The sequence below is a fragment of the Lolium rigidum genome, chromosome 1, assembly GCF_022539505.1.
Source record: "Lolium rigidum isolate FL_2022 chromosome 1, APGP_CSIRO_Lrig_0.1, whole genome shotgun sequence".
NCBI lineage: Eukaryota > Viridiplantae > Streptophyta > Magnoliopsida > Poales > Poaceae > Lolium > Lolium rigidum.
In genome coordinates, this window is record NC_061508.1 from 161,121,609 (window position 1) to 161,138,674 (window position 17,066).

General features: G+C 41.8%; 1 protein-coding gene across 1 annotated transcript; it reads left to right on the top strand.

Moving 5' to 3' along the window:
• Nucleotides 1-8,082: 8,082 nt before the first annotated feature.
• On the top strand, nt 8,083-11,945 carry LOC124682665 (phosphatidylglycerophosphate phosphatase PTPMT2-like). Its single transcript, XM_047217310.1, has 6 exons — nt 8,083-8,425; nt 9,742-9,864; nt 10,054-10,147; nt 10,305-10,387; nt 10,706-10,795; nt 11,577-11,945. The coding sequence occupies exons 1-6, from the start codon at nt 8,267-8,269 to the stop codon at nt 11,805-11,807; spliced, it is 780 nt and encodes a 259-aa protein (XP_047073266.1). The 5' UTR covers nt 8,083-8,266; the 3' UTR covers nt 11,808-11,945.
• The last annotated feature ends 5,121 nt before the right edge of the window (nt 11,946-17,066 follow it).

Genomic DNA, 17,066 nt, shown 5'->3' on the forward strand with positions numbered 1-17,066 from the left:
CTTCCAAGACTCAAATATAAAACAAAAGTGCAGAAGTAAAATAATGGGTTGTCTCCCATAAGCGCTTTTCTTTAACGCATTTCAGCTAGGCGCAGAAAGTGTGAATCAAGTATTATCAAGAGATGAAGCATCAACAGAGGGATTTGGAGTTTTCTCAACTATGCATTTTATCTTATCTATGTAAGTTTCAGAGGCTCCTTTTTCATTACTCTTAGGCTTGCTATCCTCATCAAACAAATTTTCGGGAACAAGCCAACCATAGTTATTTTCTAGAGCTTCATGCATTCCTAGGAGCTTACAAGGTATTGTTGTCTTAATCTCCCCACCATCATTAACATTATTAGTGTACCTTATTCTATCCATGTCCATCTTTTCAAGGGTACTAGCAAAGTTGGTATAAGAGCCAAGCATCTTATATTTAATAAAGACCTTTCTAGCCTCTCTTGCTACACCACCAAATTCTTTAAGAGGGGTTTCTAAGACAAAATCTTTCTTTTCTCCTTCCTCCATATCACAAAGTGTAAGAAACATGTGTTGAATTATAGGATTGAGATTAACAAATTTAGTTTCCAACATGTGTACTAAAGAAGCAACAGCAATTTCATAAGTAGGAGCAAGTTCTACTAAGTGTTTATCTTCAAAATCTTCAGCTGTACTAACATGAGTGAAAAAATCTTCTATATTATCTCTTCCAATTATAGACCCTCGTCCTACCGGTATGTCTTTTAGAGTGTACTTAGGAGGAAACATGATGAAATAAACAAAAGGTAAATAAAATAAATGCAAGTAACTAATTTTTTTGTGTTTTTGATATGGAGAACAAGACAGTAAATAAAGTAAAACTAGCAACTATTTTTTTTTTGTGTTTTTGATATAAGAGCAAACAAAGCATTAAATAAAATAAAGTAAAACAAAGCAAGACAAAAACAAAGTAAAGAGATTGGATGTGGGAGACTCCCCTTGCAGCGTGTCTTGATCTCCCCGGCAACGGCGCCAGAAAAAGAGCTTGATGGCGTGTAATACACACGTCCGTTGGGAACCCCAAGAGGAAGGTGTGATGCGCACAACAAGCAAGTTTTCCCTCGCAAGAAACCAAGGTTATCGAACCAGTAGGGAGTCAAGGAGCACGTGAAGGTTGTTGGTGGCGGAGTGTAGTGCGGCGCAACACCAGGGATTCCGGCGCCAACGTGGAACCTCGCACAACACAATCAAAGTACTTTGCCCCAACGTAACAGTGAGGTTGTCAATCTCACCGGCTTGCTGTAAACAAAGGATTAGATGTATAGTGTGGAAGATGATGTTTGTTTGCGAAGAACAGTAAAGAACAATTGCAGTAGATTGTATTTCAGATGTAAAGAATTGGACCGGGGTCCACAGTTCACTAGTGGTGTCTCTCCCATAAGATAAACAGATGTTGGGTGAACAAATAACAGTTGGGCAATTGACAAATAAAGAAGGCATAACAATGCACATACATATATCATGATGAGTACTATGAGATTTAATCAGGGCATTACGACAAAGTACATAGACCGCTATCCAGCATGCATCTATGCCTAAAAAGTCCACCTTCAGTGTTATCATCCGAACCCCTTCCAAGCATTAAGTTGCAAACAACGGACAATTGCATTAAGTATGGTGCGTAATGTAATCAACACAAATATCCTTAGACAAAGCATCGATGTTTTATCCCTAGTGGCAACAAAGACATCCACAACCTTAGAACTTCCCGTCATCTGTCCCGCATTTAATGGAGGCATGAACCCACTATCGAGCATAAATACTCCCTCTTGGAGTCACAAGTATCAACTTGGCCAGAGCCTCTACTAGCAACGGAGAGCATGCAAGAACATAAACAACATATATGATAGATTGATAATCAACTTGACATAGTATTCAATATTCATCGGATCCCAACAAACACAACATGTAGGATTACAAATAGATGATCTTGATCATGATAGGCAGCTCACAAGATCTAACATGATAGCACAATGAGGAGAAGACAACCATCTAGCTACTGCTATGGACCCATAGTCCAGGGGTGGATTACTCACACATCGATCCGGAGGCGATCATGGCGATGAAGAGACCTCCGGAGATGATTCCCCTCTCCGGCAGGGTGCCGGAGGCGATCTCCTGAATCCCCCGAGATGGGATTGGCGGCGGCGGCGTCTCTGGAAGGTTTTCCGTATTGTGGCTCTCGGTACTGGGGTATTCGCGACGAAGGCTTTAAGTAGGCGGAAGGGCAGGTCAGGAGGCGTCACGGGGGGGCCACACGCTAGGGCGGCGCAGCCAAGGCCTGGGCCGCGCCGCCTTAGTGTGTCGCCACCTCGTGGCCCCACTTCGTATCTCCTCCGGTCTTCTGGAAGCTTCGTGGAAAAATAGGCCCCTGGGCGTTGATTTCGTCCAATTCCGAGAATATTTCCTTACTAGGATTTCTGAAACCAAAAACAACAGAAAACAACAATTGGCTTTTCGGCATCTCGTCAATAGGTTAGTGCTAGAAAATGCATAATAATGACATATAATGTGTATAAAACATGTGAGTATCATCATAAAAGTAGCATGGAACATAAGAAATTATAGATATGTTTGGGACGTATCACTTGTCATCCCCAAACTGATGGCCAAACTGAAGTGGTGAATAGAACATTGTCACAACTGTTGAGATCCATGATCAAGAAGAATCTGAAGGAGTGGGAAGAGTGTTTGCCGCATGTGGAGTTTGCTTACAACAGTGGCGGTACATTCTACCACGGAGCTGTGTCCTTTTGAGGTGGTGTATGGTTTCAAACCCATTACTCCACTTGACTTGTTGCCTTTGCCCATACATGAGAGAGTTAATATGGAGGCATCCAAGAGGGCAGATTTTGTGCGCAAGATCCATGTGAAGACTAAAGAGTTGAAAGAGAAGAAAGGCAAGAGCAATGCTGCAAGGATGAACAAGAAGCGCAAGAAAATATTGTTCAAGCTTGGTGATATGGTCTGGGTACATTTTCGCAAGGATAGGTTCCCGAAGCTACGGAAGTCCAAGTTGCTTCCTCGTGGTGCTGGTCCTTACAAAGTGCTTGCCAAGATCAACGGTAATGCATACTCGATAGATCTTCCACTTGATGAGTTTGGTGTCAGTAATTCTTTCTATGTTGCTGATTTGACACCATATGACGGAGAAGACCTTGGAGCGTCGAGGTCGACGCCTTTTGAAGGGGGGGGGGGAGATGATGAGGACATCCCTACCACACTATTACCTCCGTCATTACCAAATGAAGATGAACCTGCTGTGAAGCTCAAGTCCAATGAAGTTCGGATTGGACCTATTACAAGGGCTCGTGCGAAGCTACTTAAACAACATGTGAACTTGTTCCTAAACGATACTTTGATTGATGAGAACTTTATACTGCCTAAGTCTTGTTACTTATGTATCATCAGGTTTGAAGAGGAGACAAGCATCGCACGAGGGAGGAGAGGAGCAGCTGGACGTGAAGATGGACGTGAAGCTGGACATGGAGCTGGATATGAAGATATCTCATGGACACGCGAGGGAGGAGCGGGAGGCATGCGCGAGAGGAGAAGACAAAGTCCAGGCCGGCCCAGCACCCGGTCAGACCGGCCGCCACGCCGGTGCGCCCGGTCCCTGGCCCGGTCCGACCGGGCGGTACGCTGGATCCGGCCCGGCGCCAACCGGACGATCAGCTGATGCCAACCGGGAGGGTTACTGCACGACAATTCACCCGCCCGGTCAGCACCCGGTCCCTGGCCCGGTTTGAACCGTCCAGCCCGGTCCCAGGCCCGGTCGACCGGCCCCCAGACTGGCCGTGTCCGAGTCTGTCTCGACCAGATCTATTCTGGGTCGGTTATTTTCGTACTTTTTCGACCTGAGGTCGTCCCGGACGCCTATATAAGTGCCCAGTACGCCCCCAAAGTTGATTTAGAGCACGTTTAAGATGAATCCTAGTTCTTAGTTGTTTGCTCTGCAAAACTATTGAATTCCCTACACCATATTGCTTGATATTGTGTAGATCTGAAAGTCTTGTGTAATCTGTTGTTCCATTGGGAATTAGAAGGTTGCAACTTACCGCTTCGTGATCGGCGGCTACGTGCGCAAGTGTGTGGAGTTGCGAATATCTTGCAGGGTTGAGAGCTGTTGCATTGGCGACAAAGACCAATCGAGAGATCTCGTTGCGTCATACGAGTTATCATCCACTTCCACAAATTACCTCCGCTGCAATCACCAGGTGATCATCATGACCACCATTGCTTACTGAGAAGATCGGGCCACCCCTTATCAGTTGGTGTGCACATGTACATTGAGATTCATATTGGCCATTAGCAATGTGACTTCATGAAAAGAAGGTGTATAGTTTTTTTTCCAGACAACCTAAAGTTGATATAACTTATAAAAAACTAATAACGTGTGTAATACCGATATGTATCGTAAGATACACCATAATTTTTTTTTTCATATGATACCTTTTTAGTATATAATTACTGATGGTTTTTAGTAGATCCAGTCAAATGTTGTTTGACTTCGAGAACTTATAGATCTTTTCGTAAACAAATGGAGTTTATGCTAGGAAAAAACTCTTGAAGCCTCACAATTGTTATATTGTGATTCAAATACTAAAGTGAGGCTAACATCTGACGAGCGGAGCACGAATTATAAGATAACCCGCAACGTTTGTAAAAACTCCCGATATAGTGAACTTTTGTTGGCTGATGATACGCCGCAAACGTATCTATCATTTTTTATGCTCCATGCTTATTTTACACCAATTTATATATGATTTGCTTACAATTTGTTACATTTTTATACATTTTCCGGCACTAACCTATTAACAAGATGCCACAGTGTCAGTTCCCCGTTTTCTACTGTTTTATATTTCAGAAAAATTATACAGGAAATATTCTCGGAATTAGACGAAATAAAGCCGAAGTCAATATTTTACTGTAACGAAGACAGAGTCCAAAGTGGGGTCGAAGAGGCGCCACAAGGTGGCCAGACCACCCCATGGCGCGGCCAAGGGGTGGTGTGGCCCCCGAGCAGCCACCGACCTCGTCCTTCCACCTATTTATTCACGATCTCGGGAAAAACGTAAACACCCGAGCCTCCATCCACGAAAAGTTCCGTCGCGGCCGCCATCGCAGACTCTAGCTCGGGGGGGGGGGGGGTTCTGAAGCTCTTCCCGCCACCCTACCGGAGGGGGAGATCATCACCGAAGGCCTATACATCGCCATGCCCGCCTCCGAAGTGATACGTGAGTAGTTCATCCCTGAACTATGGGTCCATAGCAATAGCTAGATGGTTGTCTTCTCCAATTTGTGCCTCATGTTTAGATCTTGTAAGCTATCTATCATGATCAAGATCATCCTTATATAATGCTACATGTTGTGTTTGCTGGGATCCGATGAATATTGAATATTATGTTGAGATCGATTATATATACTTGTCATATATTATTTGTGATCTTGCATGCTCTCCGTTGCTAGTAGTTTCTCTGGCCAAGTAAATGATTGTGACTCCAACAGGGAGTATTTATGCTCGATAGTAGGTTCATGCCTCTAGTTTTCTGGAATAGTGACAATAACTTCTAAGATTGTAGATGTGATGTTGCTACTAGGGAGAAAACAACAATATTTTATCCAAGGATAATTCTATTATTTACTTTACACACATTGTTTAATGCGATAATCTGTTGCTTGCAACTTAATACTGGAAGGGATTCAGACGATAACCGGAAGGTGGTTTATTTGTCATAGACGCAGTTGGATTACGGTCTATGTATTATGTTGTAATGGCCAAATGAATCTCATAGTAATCATCTTGTCTTGTATGGTCTTTATTCTGTCAATTATCCAGCTGTAATTTGTTCATCCAACATGTTATTTATCTTTATGGAGAGACACCTCTAGTGAACTGTGGATCTCGGTCCTTTCTTTTTGCACTGATAAATTCATCTATGTAATCTTGTTATGTTTACTTTCTGCAAACATTGTTCTCTTAAATTCCACTGCAAACATCTTTTTCCACGTGATACGTTTACTCCTTTGTGTTCAGCAAAACCGGTGAGAGTGATAACCTCACTGTAAATTGGGGCAAATTATTTTGGTTGTGTTGTGTGCAGATTTCACGTTGCTACTGACGCCGGTAGTGTGTCCTGCCACAAGTCAGCTAGCAACATCTGTAGAAGTCACGTTTTTCTCCTACTGGTCGATTAAACCTTGGTTTCTTACTGAGGGAAAATTTGTTGTTGTGTTCATCATACCTTTCTCTTAGGGTTTCCTAACGGTGTGAAATCTACGCTACGTCAAGCACCATCAGCTGGCGTCCGTGATTTTTCCCCCTTCTGTGTTGGAAGGGGTTTTCCACGTTAAATCTCGTGTCTGCTCTGCGTTTTCTTTTATCGTTCTTCATTATTTGCTGTCGCGTTTATAACAACAATGCACGCTATCTAGATGCCTCCTTTTTGAAATGTAGATTGGTGTCTAAAATTCTTTCTTTTCATGTATGTGTCCACCTAATTCAACCCAGCTATGACGTTGCATCGACTATATGTATTTGGTGGTAAAATTACTCGAACAATCAAATCTGAATATGCGATGCACTCACTCCCGACCATAAAATGTAAGGCGTATTTTGTTTGACCACTACAAGACCTTGCTTGTTGTATTTGTATTGATATATAGTTCATTGATGTATAGTTCAGGTGGAACAAATTAACAACCATAAAATAGTTGAATTATATGCTCATATACACTCGCACATGTAAACTTAACTCTTGTGCTGCATTTTTCAGAAAATGGCATGTCCTAAAACTCAAAACACGCAGTTGCATGCGCCTCATTTTACGTGACCGTGAATATGTGTGATAGTGTGAGATACGATGGTAGTTTGTGTGTTTAATCATGCACGTTAAAAAAAGTAAGACGTGTGTTTTCTCGTACTAGCAGTGCCGTGATTTTCCCAGGACGATATAGTCAAAATTAGGATTATCAAAATACCGTTATTGAGAGCTAAAATGGAAAAAAACACTCCTTCTAGAAACTGCATGCCAGAATACCATTACTGTCCAAATAAGACTAATTAAGTAAAAAAAGACATTGGTGTCCTTACTCTTTCAAATTGGCATGATCTTTCTTGTTGTTGCGAGAGACGGTTAGGAGGCCAATATGGCGTGGTTGCACAATCTCAACCACTAACTAGTAAGTAGTAAGGGAAAATTTGCTAGTAGTAACTACTACCTAGAGGTTGTTTCCTGGCTTGACGTCGGTAGGCGCATGTGGTGATGGGTATTTTCATAGCATAGTTGCCAATGGTGACTACCATGCACATCATGTAGCTCAAGGCATACCCTCAACCATGCTAGCTTCTGTCTTCTATGTATGCACCCGCCTATGGTCTTTATCTCCGGTAAAAGGAGAGCACTCAACCAAGGCTAATATGAAGCTACCGCGGGGATCGTCGTTTGCTCTAGGTAAGGACTCACCATGCGGGGCGAGCAGGTCATTGGGGTCAGCCCTTTAGATCATTATCTATAATCTTCCACTAATTCAATATCACATACTAATATAATGAAGGTTTAACTAATTTTATTGGGTCTAGATGAACCCGATTGTTGTCTGGCAGCTTGCCACTGGATATGACGATGTGTAACGAGCGTGGCACAGTAGGGGAAGGTACAACAATGTGAGTTGGAGGGGTGTGGCAATATGAAAGATGCGACGGCTAGCACGAGTAACAGCAGTGGGTGGCATTTAGCGGTGGTACATATTTGATCGGACGGAAGAAAAGACTATGGTTGTGTTAGGGATAAGGAACATTTTGTTGAGATTATTAAGGGGCAATTTTGATACTTTAAATAATATATGACACCTATTTTGTTGAATAATAGAAAATATTTGGGAATAGACGGTAGATGCTATTTTTGCATGAAAAAGCCCAGATCTGAGTGGTATATTGACACTTTGGTTTTTCATTGGCTGGATTCTGTAACACACTTGTTTTAACGAGTAGTGAAATTTTGGCAATTTGGTTTTCTTCCATCCAGCAGTTTCCCCTCCTATGCTGATACTCTCTCTCTCTCTCTCTCTCCGTCTCCGACCTCCAAATCCACCATCCATTCCTCGCCGGAATTCTGGCAATTTAGCTCTGCGCCATCTCCGATCCCCTGCATCTACATCGGAGAAGAGCAGCTCGCACCAAGCCCTCAACCCCGTGCGATTTGAGGAGAAATCCGGCAGTTGTTCCCGCGGCCTTCAGATTGCCATGTCTGCAACGGAGTCGGCCCGTCGGCGCGGGCAGAGGAAGGCAAAGGAGGCGGCGGTGGGCGCGGCCGCGAGGGCGCTATTCTACCCGACGCTGCTGTACAACGTGGTTAGGAGCAAGGTCCAGGCCGAGTTCCGGTGGTGGGACGAGGTCGACCAGGTGAATTGCCATCGATCGCCTTGCCCTACTAGTTCGAGACTACCTACTAGCAGGTTATTTTTTGTCAGATGAGCAGTATATAGTTTTAGCCATAGCAGTGCACTTTTAGATGCAAATGCGTTATCAATTTGCTCTAGTTCTATATATAATAGCAACCTCTATCTAGAAGTAGAATGCATTATTTGGAGTGAGGAGAAATATTTATCTGTAGGGCTGTCAGAATTATGAACTACATTTCTTTGTTGGTGGCAACTAGCAAGTAACATTTTGGGCGCTGAGAACTGGGACTTTTGAGGTGATTCAGTAACAAGGGGTAATCTCAGTAACCTGCGAAAGGCAGAACTCCATCGTGAATTTGAATATATCATGTTTAGGTGCTCTCCAAATGATGTTGGTTCAATTTTCAGTCTATTTCTTAGTCTAGCTTTGACGTGTTCCGACAATTCGAAGGTCACATGTTGTTTTTCCGTAAACTGTTAACTTCCTAACAAGCCTTGCTACTTTGATGCACACGGGTAAAGGCTGAACCGGCTATTCATGCACCATGTTAGCATATCTATTGGATTTCTAGAATTGAACAAAGCATATCGTTTAACTATTTTCCCTTGGCTCTGATGTTAGGCTGTTGGCTAGTCTTAGTGCTTAAGTGCTTAGGCAATTTCAATGTAGACCTATTCTAGATTACTTCTAATAATTAATATATACAGGATTATGTACCGCTGACTAAGGTCTATGCCTTTATCGTTGCTAATAGGTAAATCGTGGCTGACTGTGTACAGCTACACTGACAAGACTTTCGAGCTTGTTTGAAGCTAGTTGTTTCTCCTTAAAGCATGTATGAACAGAAATCATACCTGAGATGCAAGCTAGAAATAGACCCATTCGGTGCTATGATCGATGTACAATAGGGTTGAAGTGAGAAAAGTGTTTTAACTTCCATATCTTGATTAACTTAAGTTAAAGTATACAGGGTACATTTGCAATTAAAATGTACTAGCAAATGTACTGGTTGTTGCCGTTTGTTCAGTTTTAGTCACTGTTTCACAGTGTGCCAGTTTCCTCATTTGCAATTATAATTACTAATTACTGTGATCACAAGCATGGCATATATTGCAGATCAGAGTTGTCTGTGCTCTGTGTACTTTTCCATGGGTATCGATATACAGATTTAGATGTGCGTATGTTTGCCTTCGGTTATGCATGACGTGATTGCGGAATTACAAATTTACAATACACAGTTTTTAATGTTCTAACTCCGACCTGATAATGATAAAATGGATCGATCTCATTGATCTAAGCATTGTCCTCTTTACCAGTTCATTTTGCTTGGAGCTGTTCCATTCCGTAAGGATGTTCCACGCTTGCAGAAGCTTGGAGTACATGGTGTTGTAACTCTAAATGAACCATTTGAGACTTTAGTGCCGTCATCAATGTATCAGGCAAGTTGCTCATCTGTACCTTTATTCGTAAAAAAAAACATGAATAACATTTGACAGAGCCTTCAGCCCTTCATATTTGCACAGGATTTTATGTCCATGCTCTGAACATAATTTCTGCAAGTGGAGTTATGATTTATGACCAACTGGGAAATCCCATATGACACAAATGCTCACCTGTTATATCTACAGTCGCGTGGAATCGATCACCTTGTTATACCTACAAGAGATTATATGTTTGCTCCATCACTTGTGGATATTAATCAAGCTATCGATTTCATTCATAGTAAGTGAGCAACAAATTACCCCAAATTGATTGTTGTAAGTTGTAACTAAGAAAATATTTATTTGATCGGCCAGAATTGAATATGTACAGGCCATTCACACCTTCACTTTTTGTGAGATATGGAGATTTTAGATGGTAATTATTCATGCTTAATCAGGAAATGCATCTTGCGGGAGAATGACATATATTCACTGCAAAGCTGGGAGGGGACGAAGTACAACAATTGTCTTGTGCTATCTGGTAAGTTCTAGAGAAACTAATTATGTCAAACATTGAGCTGAGAAGTTCCCATGGTGGTAAAGGATTGAAATTTAGGTTTTTGTGCCTTCACGGTTAGGACTTACGACTCGAAAAAGCTGTAACGCCGCTATTCATAAATTTTCCGTTCCAAAAAGCTTTCACTAAAATCACTGTATTCACACTTTTGCAGCATGACCACCAAACTTTCTCTAGTTACTTATAACCTTTATAGTGGGAATAAAATTATCGCGCACCGCTTAATTGGAATTAATTTTGTATCATTTTTCTGTGGGATTTTTTATGTTTGATTTTTAACAGGTGAAGTACAAGAATATGACACCGACTGCAGCATTTGAATATGTGCAATCTAAAAGGGCTAGAGTGCTTCTTACCCGTTCTCAGTGGAAGGTATGGAGACATCCTAACTCATTTCTTCCATTTCTGAACTACAATTCATTGCACTAACGAGGTTTTCTTATGCCACACTCTGGAGCTGTGTTGTTTCTTGGATGCGAAAAGTTTCATACATTTGGCCCTCTCCTATTATATATAGATCAATAGAAGTTACCTGTGATGAGTAGTTCATAGTCAACATACACTGGTGATAACTAACTGGAAAACATATGTTGCACTTTAGCACCCATCCCATTATTGGGATATACAAGTATTTTTTAAGGAATTAATTAAACTTGCTTCCATCAAGCACAAAGCGAACATGGCTGCCGCCTGCCAGGAAATATGTTTGTTCTAACTCTTTGCCTCTAGACCAAATTACCTATAGCCTATATTCCATATGTATTTTCTTTTTAGAAATTTTCTGATTTGATCATTTGGTGAACTCGTATCCTATTTACAAATCAATGCTGCTATCTGTAAACTGCTCGGATCGTGACTTGTTAGCTACTAATGTTGTATAGCTGCACTAATGCAGTGTGGACTGTGGACCAAACTCACTCCAAGTGGACCCGAATCCAGCCCACGAATTATAGAATCAGTTAAGGCGAATTATGTATTTTCCAGCGGTGCGGTCAGTGGAGAATTATGAAATTTCGTAGGTGGTATTGAAAGCTAGGTAGTGTCTCTTCGTGAATCAAAATAGACAGTTTCTTTTGTACCCCATGTTGATCCCTTGACAGAAGATAGTTTATATTAATATACTTACTCATTGTGGTGCCTCTGATGACGGCAGGTGGTTCAAGAATTCAGTACAAAGGTCGTTGGAGCAGCACCATCCAAAACACAGGACGTGGTACTCTCAACTGAAGATGGCTCTGGTTCGCCAGGAGTTATCGAAGAGAATGCCAGCTTGTCTTCTCATAAAACCACCCCGTCGAGGCCAATGATGAAGATGCTGTCATGTTTGCTTCCTTCTCCTGTGAGATCTGGCAACTCGCTTTCCCACGCCGACCTGCACACATGATCCTAGCCTTGTGCTGGTCCAGATCACAAGTGGTTTGTCAATGTGGAACCGGCGCGATTGTGTTGTCAGGAAGATCTTCCTAAAATGTGCAATGGATAGTTTCGCATGTTGTTCATCCTTTTTCTCATGTGTTTCGTTTGGTTCTTGCTCAGTGCACACACATCGTTTGGTTCTTCCCTGGCTGCCCTTGTGGAAGTTTCAACAGAATGGGGACTTCCAATTTGTGCAGTACGCGCTTAAACTTTGAACGCCAAAACCGATACAAGTCATCAACATTTATTTTTCTTTTAGAAATACCATCTACAATGTAGACATATACATGTAAACCGGCATAGTAGATTCTCACATAATGTCGACCGAAAACTACCGAATCCATGAAGCTTCGGAATGGATGAAGCCATCAATCTATAACTGAAGCTCCAACTCTGCACTTTTCCTTAACAAAAAAAGAAAAGCATTGCCGATTTTGCTCTGGATGGATGGCAGCGCTTGGAATAGTATGTTTGAGTGGGTATCGAATCTCGTTAGGAGATAGTGACCCAGTTTGGATTAGCAATACCGGTGCTCCAGTCCTGCAAGTTTCAGCGACGTGCCTTCCTGTCGCCGTCCGAATTCGGATCACCCGATCGCATCTTAAATTAAGATCTGTAGATAGATAAGTGATGAGTGGGTGGGGTCACCGACAAATCTCGTAAAACAGAAGAACGCTTTCGGTTTTCCTTCTTCTGAGACAGCTGCATGTTGCGACACCCTGTTGCCACTTGTAATGACACATTTTTTGATGATATTGAAATTCCTTTCGCCCAATTGATTGAGGCAAACTGTCCTCCGCCTTATATTATATATATATAAAAAAATTCTGATTCTTCTCCTCCTGTCACGGTAACATCTGAACCATGTGTACATGAGGCTCCTCTAAATTGTGAAAATTCCAAAGCCAGTTTAGTCTCGAACTGCTATGACAATGGGTGTGAGAGCGACTTATAAGGAGAGTTGATGTTGTTTCGTTCTAACATACTTATAATCAAATAGGGCACTGCACCACACACACACATAGCGCACGACACAGATTTTCGCGTGATTGTCAGTATGAATTCTGATGACAGCGGCCTGGTATGGCTGCACCGAATACAATTCTTTTTTGCTCAAGTAGTAGAAGCAAACCTGGGTAAGGGATAATAAACAGTTTTGTTTATCACTTCTCTAGCTAGTAGTTTATCACTTCTCTAGCTTTTTTTTTTTTGAACAAAGGAGGGGTCTGGAAGGACCCCGATAGCTGCCATTATATTATCAAACGTGGGTACAAATTACACACAGGACCTTGAGAGAGAGAAGAAATTGCAACATGGTCCTGCACAATTACACAAAGGACCTCTAAAGTAGTACCGGAAAAGCAATCAGATCCAAGGTCCTCTCCACTGGGGCTGAGATTCCATCGCCGGCCGTCTTGACACCGCCGGGGACACACCACTTGGCGGCGAGAAGTCGCTGATTCCGGCGAGAAACTCGGAGGAAGGCCTCCGCACTGGAGGTTGAGAAGAACACCATGAAGGCGTCTCAGAGGGCCGCCCTTTCGGCCGCAGATCGCGGTGGCGAACATGGCCATCGCGTGATTCGCTCGAAGATGCAGCTGATGCCACCATGTCGAAGCAGAAGACACCACACCGTTTCGCCTCCTCCCCTCGCCTCCATGGCCGGCCAGAGTGAGCTCCACAACACAGCGCTTCAACATCTCACGGTAGCCCGAACAAACGGCTTTATTGGAAGAAGCGGTGTTCCTTCCTCCAAGCCCTGCTCCAACCAGAGGAGCAACCAGGAGAAGGAGAAGAAACCTACCTTGCCCAAGATCTGGCCGCCAAGATCAAGAGCGCCACTCCTACTACTGGGCATAAAGCCCACAATCGGCAGACCGCCGAACACCAGACTAAAACTACTCTTTACATCCCAAGCTGTGCGTCCATCTCCACACCGGCCGGCAGCACCGCCGGAGAGGAGGGAGGAGCGAGCTGGGTTTCCTTCAGCGACTCTCAAAAGGGAGGAGAGGAGAGAGAACGGGAAAGAAAGAAGCCCCCCCGTTTTGTTTAGATTTGTTCATCACTTCTCTAGCTAGTGAAGCTTTTCCAGCAATAAAAGAAGGAAAAATTCGAATTCGCAACTTCAATTTGATACATACCATTTAGTCTAGTTCAAGAAGGTTTTGGAACTGAGAAAACAGGGTATGTCTCAGTTGACTGCAAGTATGGAAAAAATGTTATAGCGGTAAAAGAAAGAATAAGATGCAAAGGAAAAGCCTCCAAGAGCACCGCCTGCTTCTAATAGGCCATGCACTATATATAGAGAAAAGAAGCAAACCTAACTTATTTGCTAGGGAAGCGAACGACACCACCCAACCACGCAAGTTTAAATTCCTAGGAACATACATTTAGGTTCTTATTATTTCAAAAAAAAATCATTCTAAGTGAGTACATAAGAAGTGATCCACTTTTTTCGAGGCTATCAATTCGTAATTTTGAATCTATCGAGTTAAGCTCAAGAGTTCTTATCGACAGAGTCGTTTGGCACCTCGATGTCTGACTCATCACATCGTGTGGTTTCTCTGGCTCTGGGCCATATGATCTCCGGGATGTAGAATAGGGGATCAATAACAACATAAGAAATTAGGTTTCAAGTTGTTTTGGTTGCACAAGCTCTCGATTCACATTATTATATGATAATACATAATACATTCAAAATAGGTGGAAATGAGAGATTGGGGAAGATGATCACACTTTGGAAGAAAGACAGACGCCCCAAAATGAAGTCAGGATATATAATTATGTACAATTAATTACCCCCTCTTAATTCATTTAAACATGCTAAAAATGTGTTGGTACTTTATTCACCACATTGGCTACGGTGTTAGAGAGGTAACTTTGTCCATTTAATTGTTGTGCTCCTGCTAGTGTTAATGGGCCAAAATAGTTGGATGCATAATTAGCATTGTCCAAGAGAAGCCAACAAAGTTACTCATGAATTAGCAAGAATTTGTTTTCCTAATATTTTTTGTATTTGGGTCGATGAATCCACTAACTTTATTCTTAGAAAACATATAAACGATGTATGATTGTTGGCAAATAATAGAATCTACATCAAATTCCTGTCGTTTTCCTAAAAAAAATGGGCCATATAGTTGGATGTTGCTATATAAGAGACCAAGAGATTCATGATTCAAATATTGAATTTACCACATGTGTTAGATTGAAAGGCTGCACATGGACTGCAATAAAGTTTCCCAATTCAACACACTAGATGGCATGCATGGGGAAGTTTTGTCAACAAGATAATGATTCAAGCACCGCTTCATATCCGGGGGTGAAAAATCTTGTTATAGCCTTTATTAGTCGGGCTCAACATCAACGAACTTGCATTGTTATCTTGTTGAAGGTGTCACCTCCTTGTTGATGTACTAGCTTTTTTTTTCTCAGCAACCAAGATGAAAAATCTTTTTCTAGAATGTTTAGCTGGAATTGGCCGCAACAACGCGAGGACGTGTTTCTCTTATTGAAGGTGTTGATGCGAAAGAAGTTGACTTAGTTGTATGTGTTATTTCTTATCTTGTAACAATTCTACCGTAATTGTATATGCTATGTAATATGCATATTGATGTATATGGTCTCGCTACCTTGCATCAACTTCAAAAAAAAAAAAGGTTGTATACATCTTTTTGATGCAGAGATAGGAGGTTTCAACCTCTTTCTTGAATTCTTTTCCTAAATGATTTCGTGTTATACCCCATACGACTGCTTTGTCCTTCCCTGCATCGCAACCATGTCATGCCTTGTACCCGCAAAAAAAAAATCCATGTCATGCCTTGAGCATGCATCAAGCCTTCACCAATTTGGAATGCTATCATTGATTGGCAACATCATTGGAACTCTGTGTAAACTTTAAGCGAGAAATTGTTGTGATAAAATTTAGGGGTAATAGTGTATTGCCTAGAGTGTTGGTATGCATTGTCTAACGATGTTAAGTTGTACTACCATGTTAGGATTTATTTAACTACCGTTAGAAAATTGATAGGGTCATTCAGTTAGGTCTCGATGTTAATTATTCAGATTAAAATATTGCCTATCAATGGCTGCTAGAGTCATTTTCATATTGTTTAACCAAACATATTTGGATAATTATGTAATACCTGTGTGTCCACAACATCGCCCTCTTGTAATTTTCATAAATTTGTGTTTTTTCTAAATCGTGTGGATCAAACATACCTTGGTATTTATTAATAAGTATTTTTTTTGGAAAACTCTATCGAAGACATTTTTTGAACTAGGTGAATCCTCTTTTTTTTTAGATGAGCTTTTAGTGTGCTGCCAAATTCTTACAACTCGACTATTGTTGAACAAAATCAATATAGATTGTTAGATGCTTCAACTCTGCCCAGAACTAAAATCCATTGCAAATTTATGGCAAAACCAAATCATGAAATGTTAGCCAGACCATAATTATAATGGCGACATCACTTGTCCTAGAGAAAAAAAAACGCAAATGCATGTATTTTTCGTGGGACAATTATATCATAAATATCTGTTTACGTAGTGTTTCTTAAAAAATACCAAATCCCTCTGTTTGGACACTTATTTTCTTCAGCGCACCTCGTGCATCATAACTATAACACACGAGGGTCGATTAAAGACCATGCCGAATACGAGTTCATCACATATTCAAAGTTAAGCCTACCAAAAACCCATGGTAACCCAAAAAGTATTGGACCCAGAGACCGCGCGGCGTTTATTCCGTAGTCTCCTTATGCTGATACTCTTCCTTTTCTTCTTCTTCTTCCAAATCCCTCTCACTCATCTACAGTTTATTGCTTCTCCTTTCTTGCAGCAAGCTATGAGGCTACCTCCTTCATCGACATCTATTAGTGTGTCGCTTGCTATAACCACCTCGCTCTTTCGTTGTTCACATTACCATTCTCCATTACCCTTCTTCCCCTTCTACCATCACAGTCAACTGGTCTCAGAGGGGACATAGTTATGATTTAATCCGAAAATAGAATATTTGCGCACTAGATTTTTCTTGAAACAAAAAAAAAGAAAATTGCACCCCCTCCCCTTTCTCTCACCACCACACGTTGCTCCCACGAATTTTCCCCCAATCTCTAGAAACTTAAAAAGCAAAATGAAAAAGGTAGGGTTTTCCAGGTCCTCTCTCCCACAGACCCACACAGACACACGCAACCGATATATTCCCCACCCCACCCAGCCAGCCTCAGCC

Excerpts from the sequence above, each read along its gene's own strand:
- LOC124682665 (XM_047217310.1), top strand. The coding sequence starts at position 8,267 with ATGTCTGCAACGGAGTCGGCCCGTCGGCGCGGGCAGAGGAAGGCAAAG. Across the intron at positions 8,426-9,741 it reads GGTGGGACGAGGTCGACCAG|TTCATTTTGCTTGGAGCTGT; the intron begins GTGAATTGCCAT and ends CCTCTTTACCAG. Across the intron at positions 10,148-10,304 it reads AGCTATCGATTTCATTCATA|GAAATGCATCTTGCGGGAGA; the intron begins GTAAGTGAGCAA and ends ATGCTTAATCAG.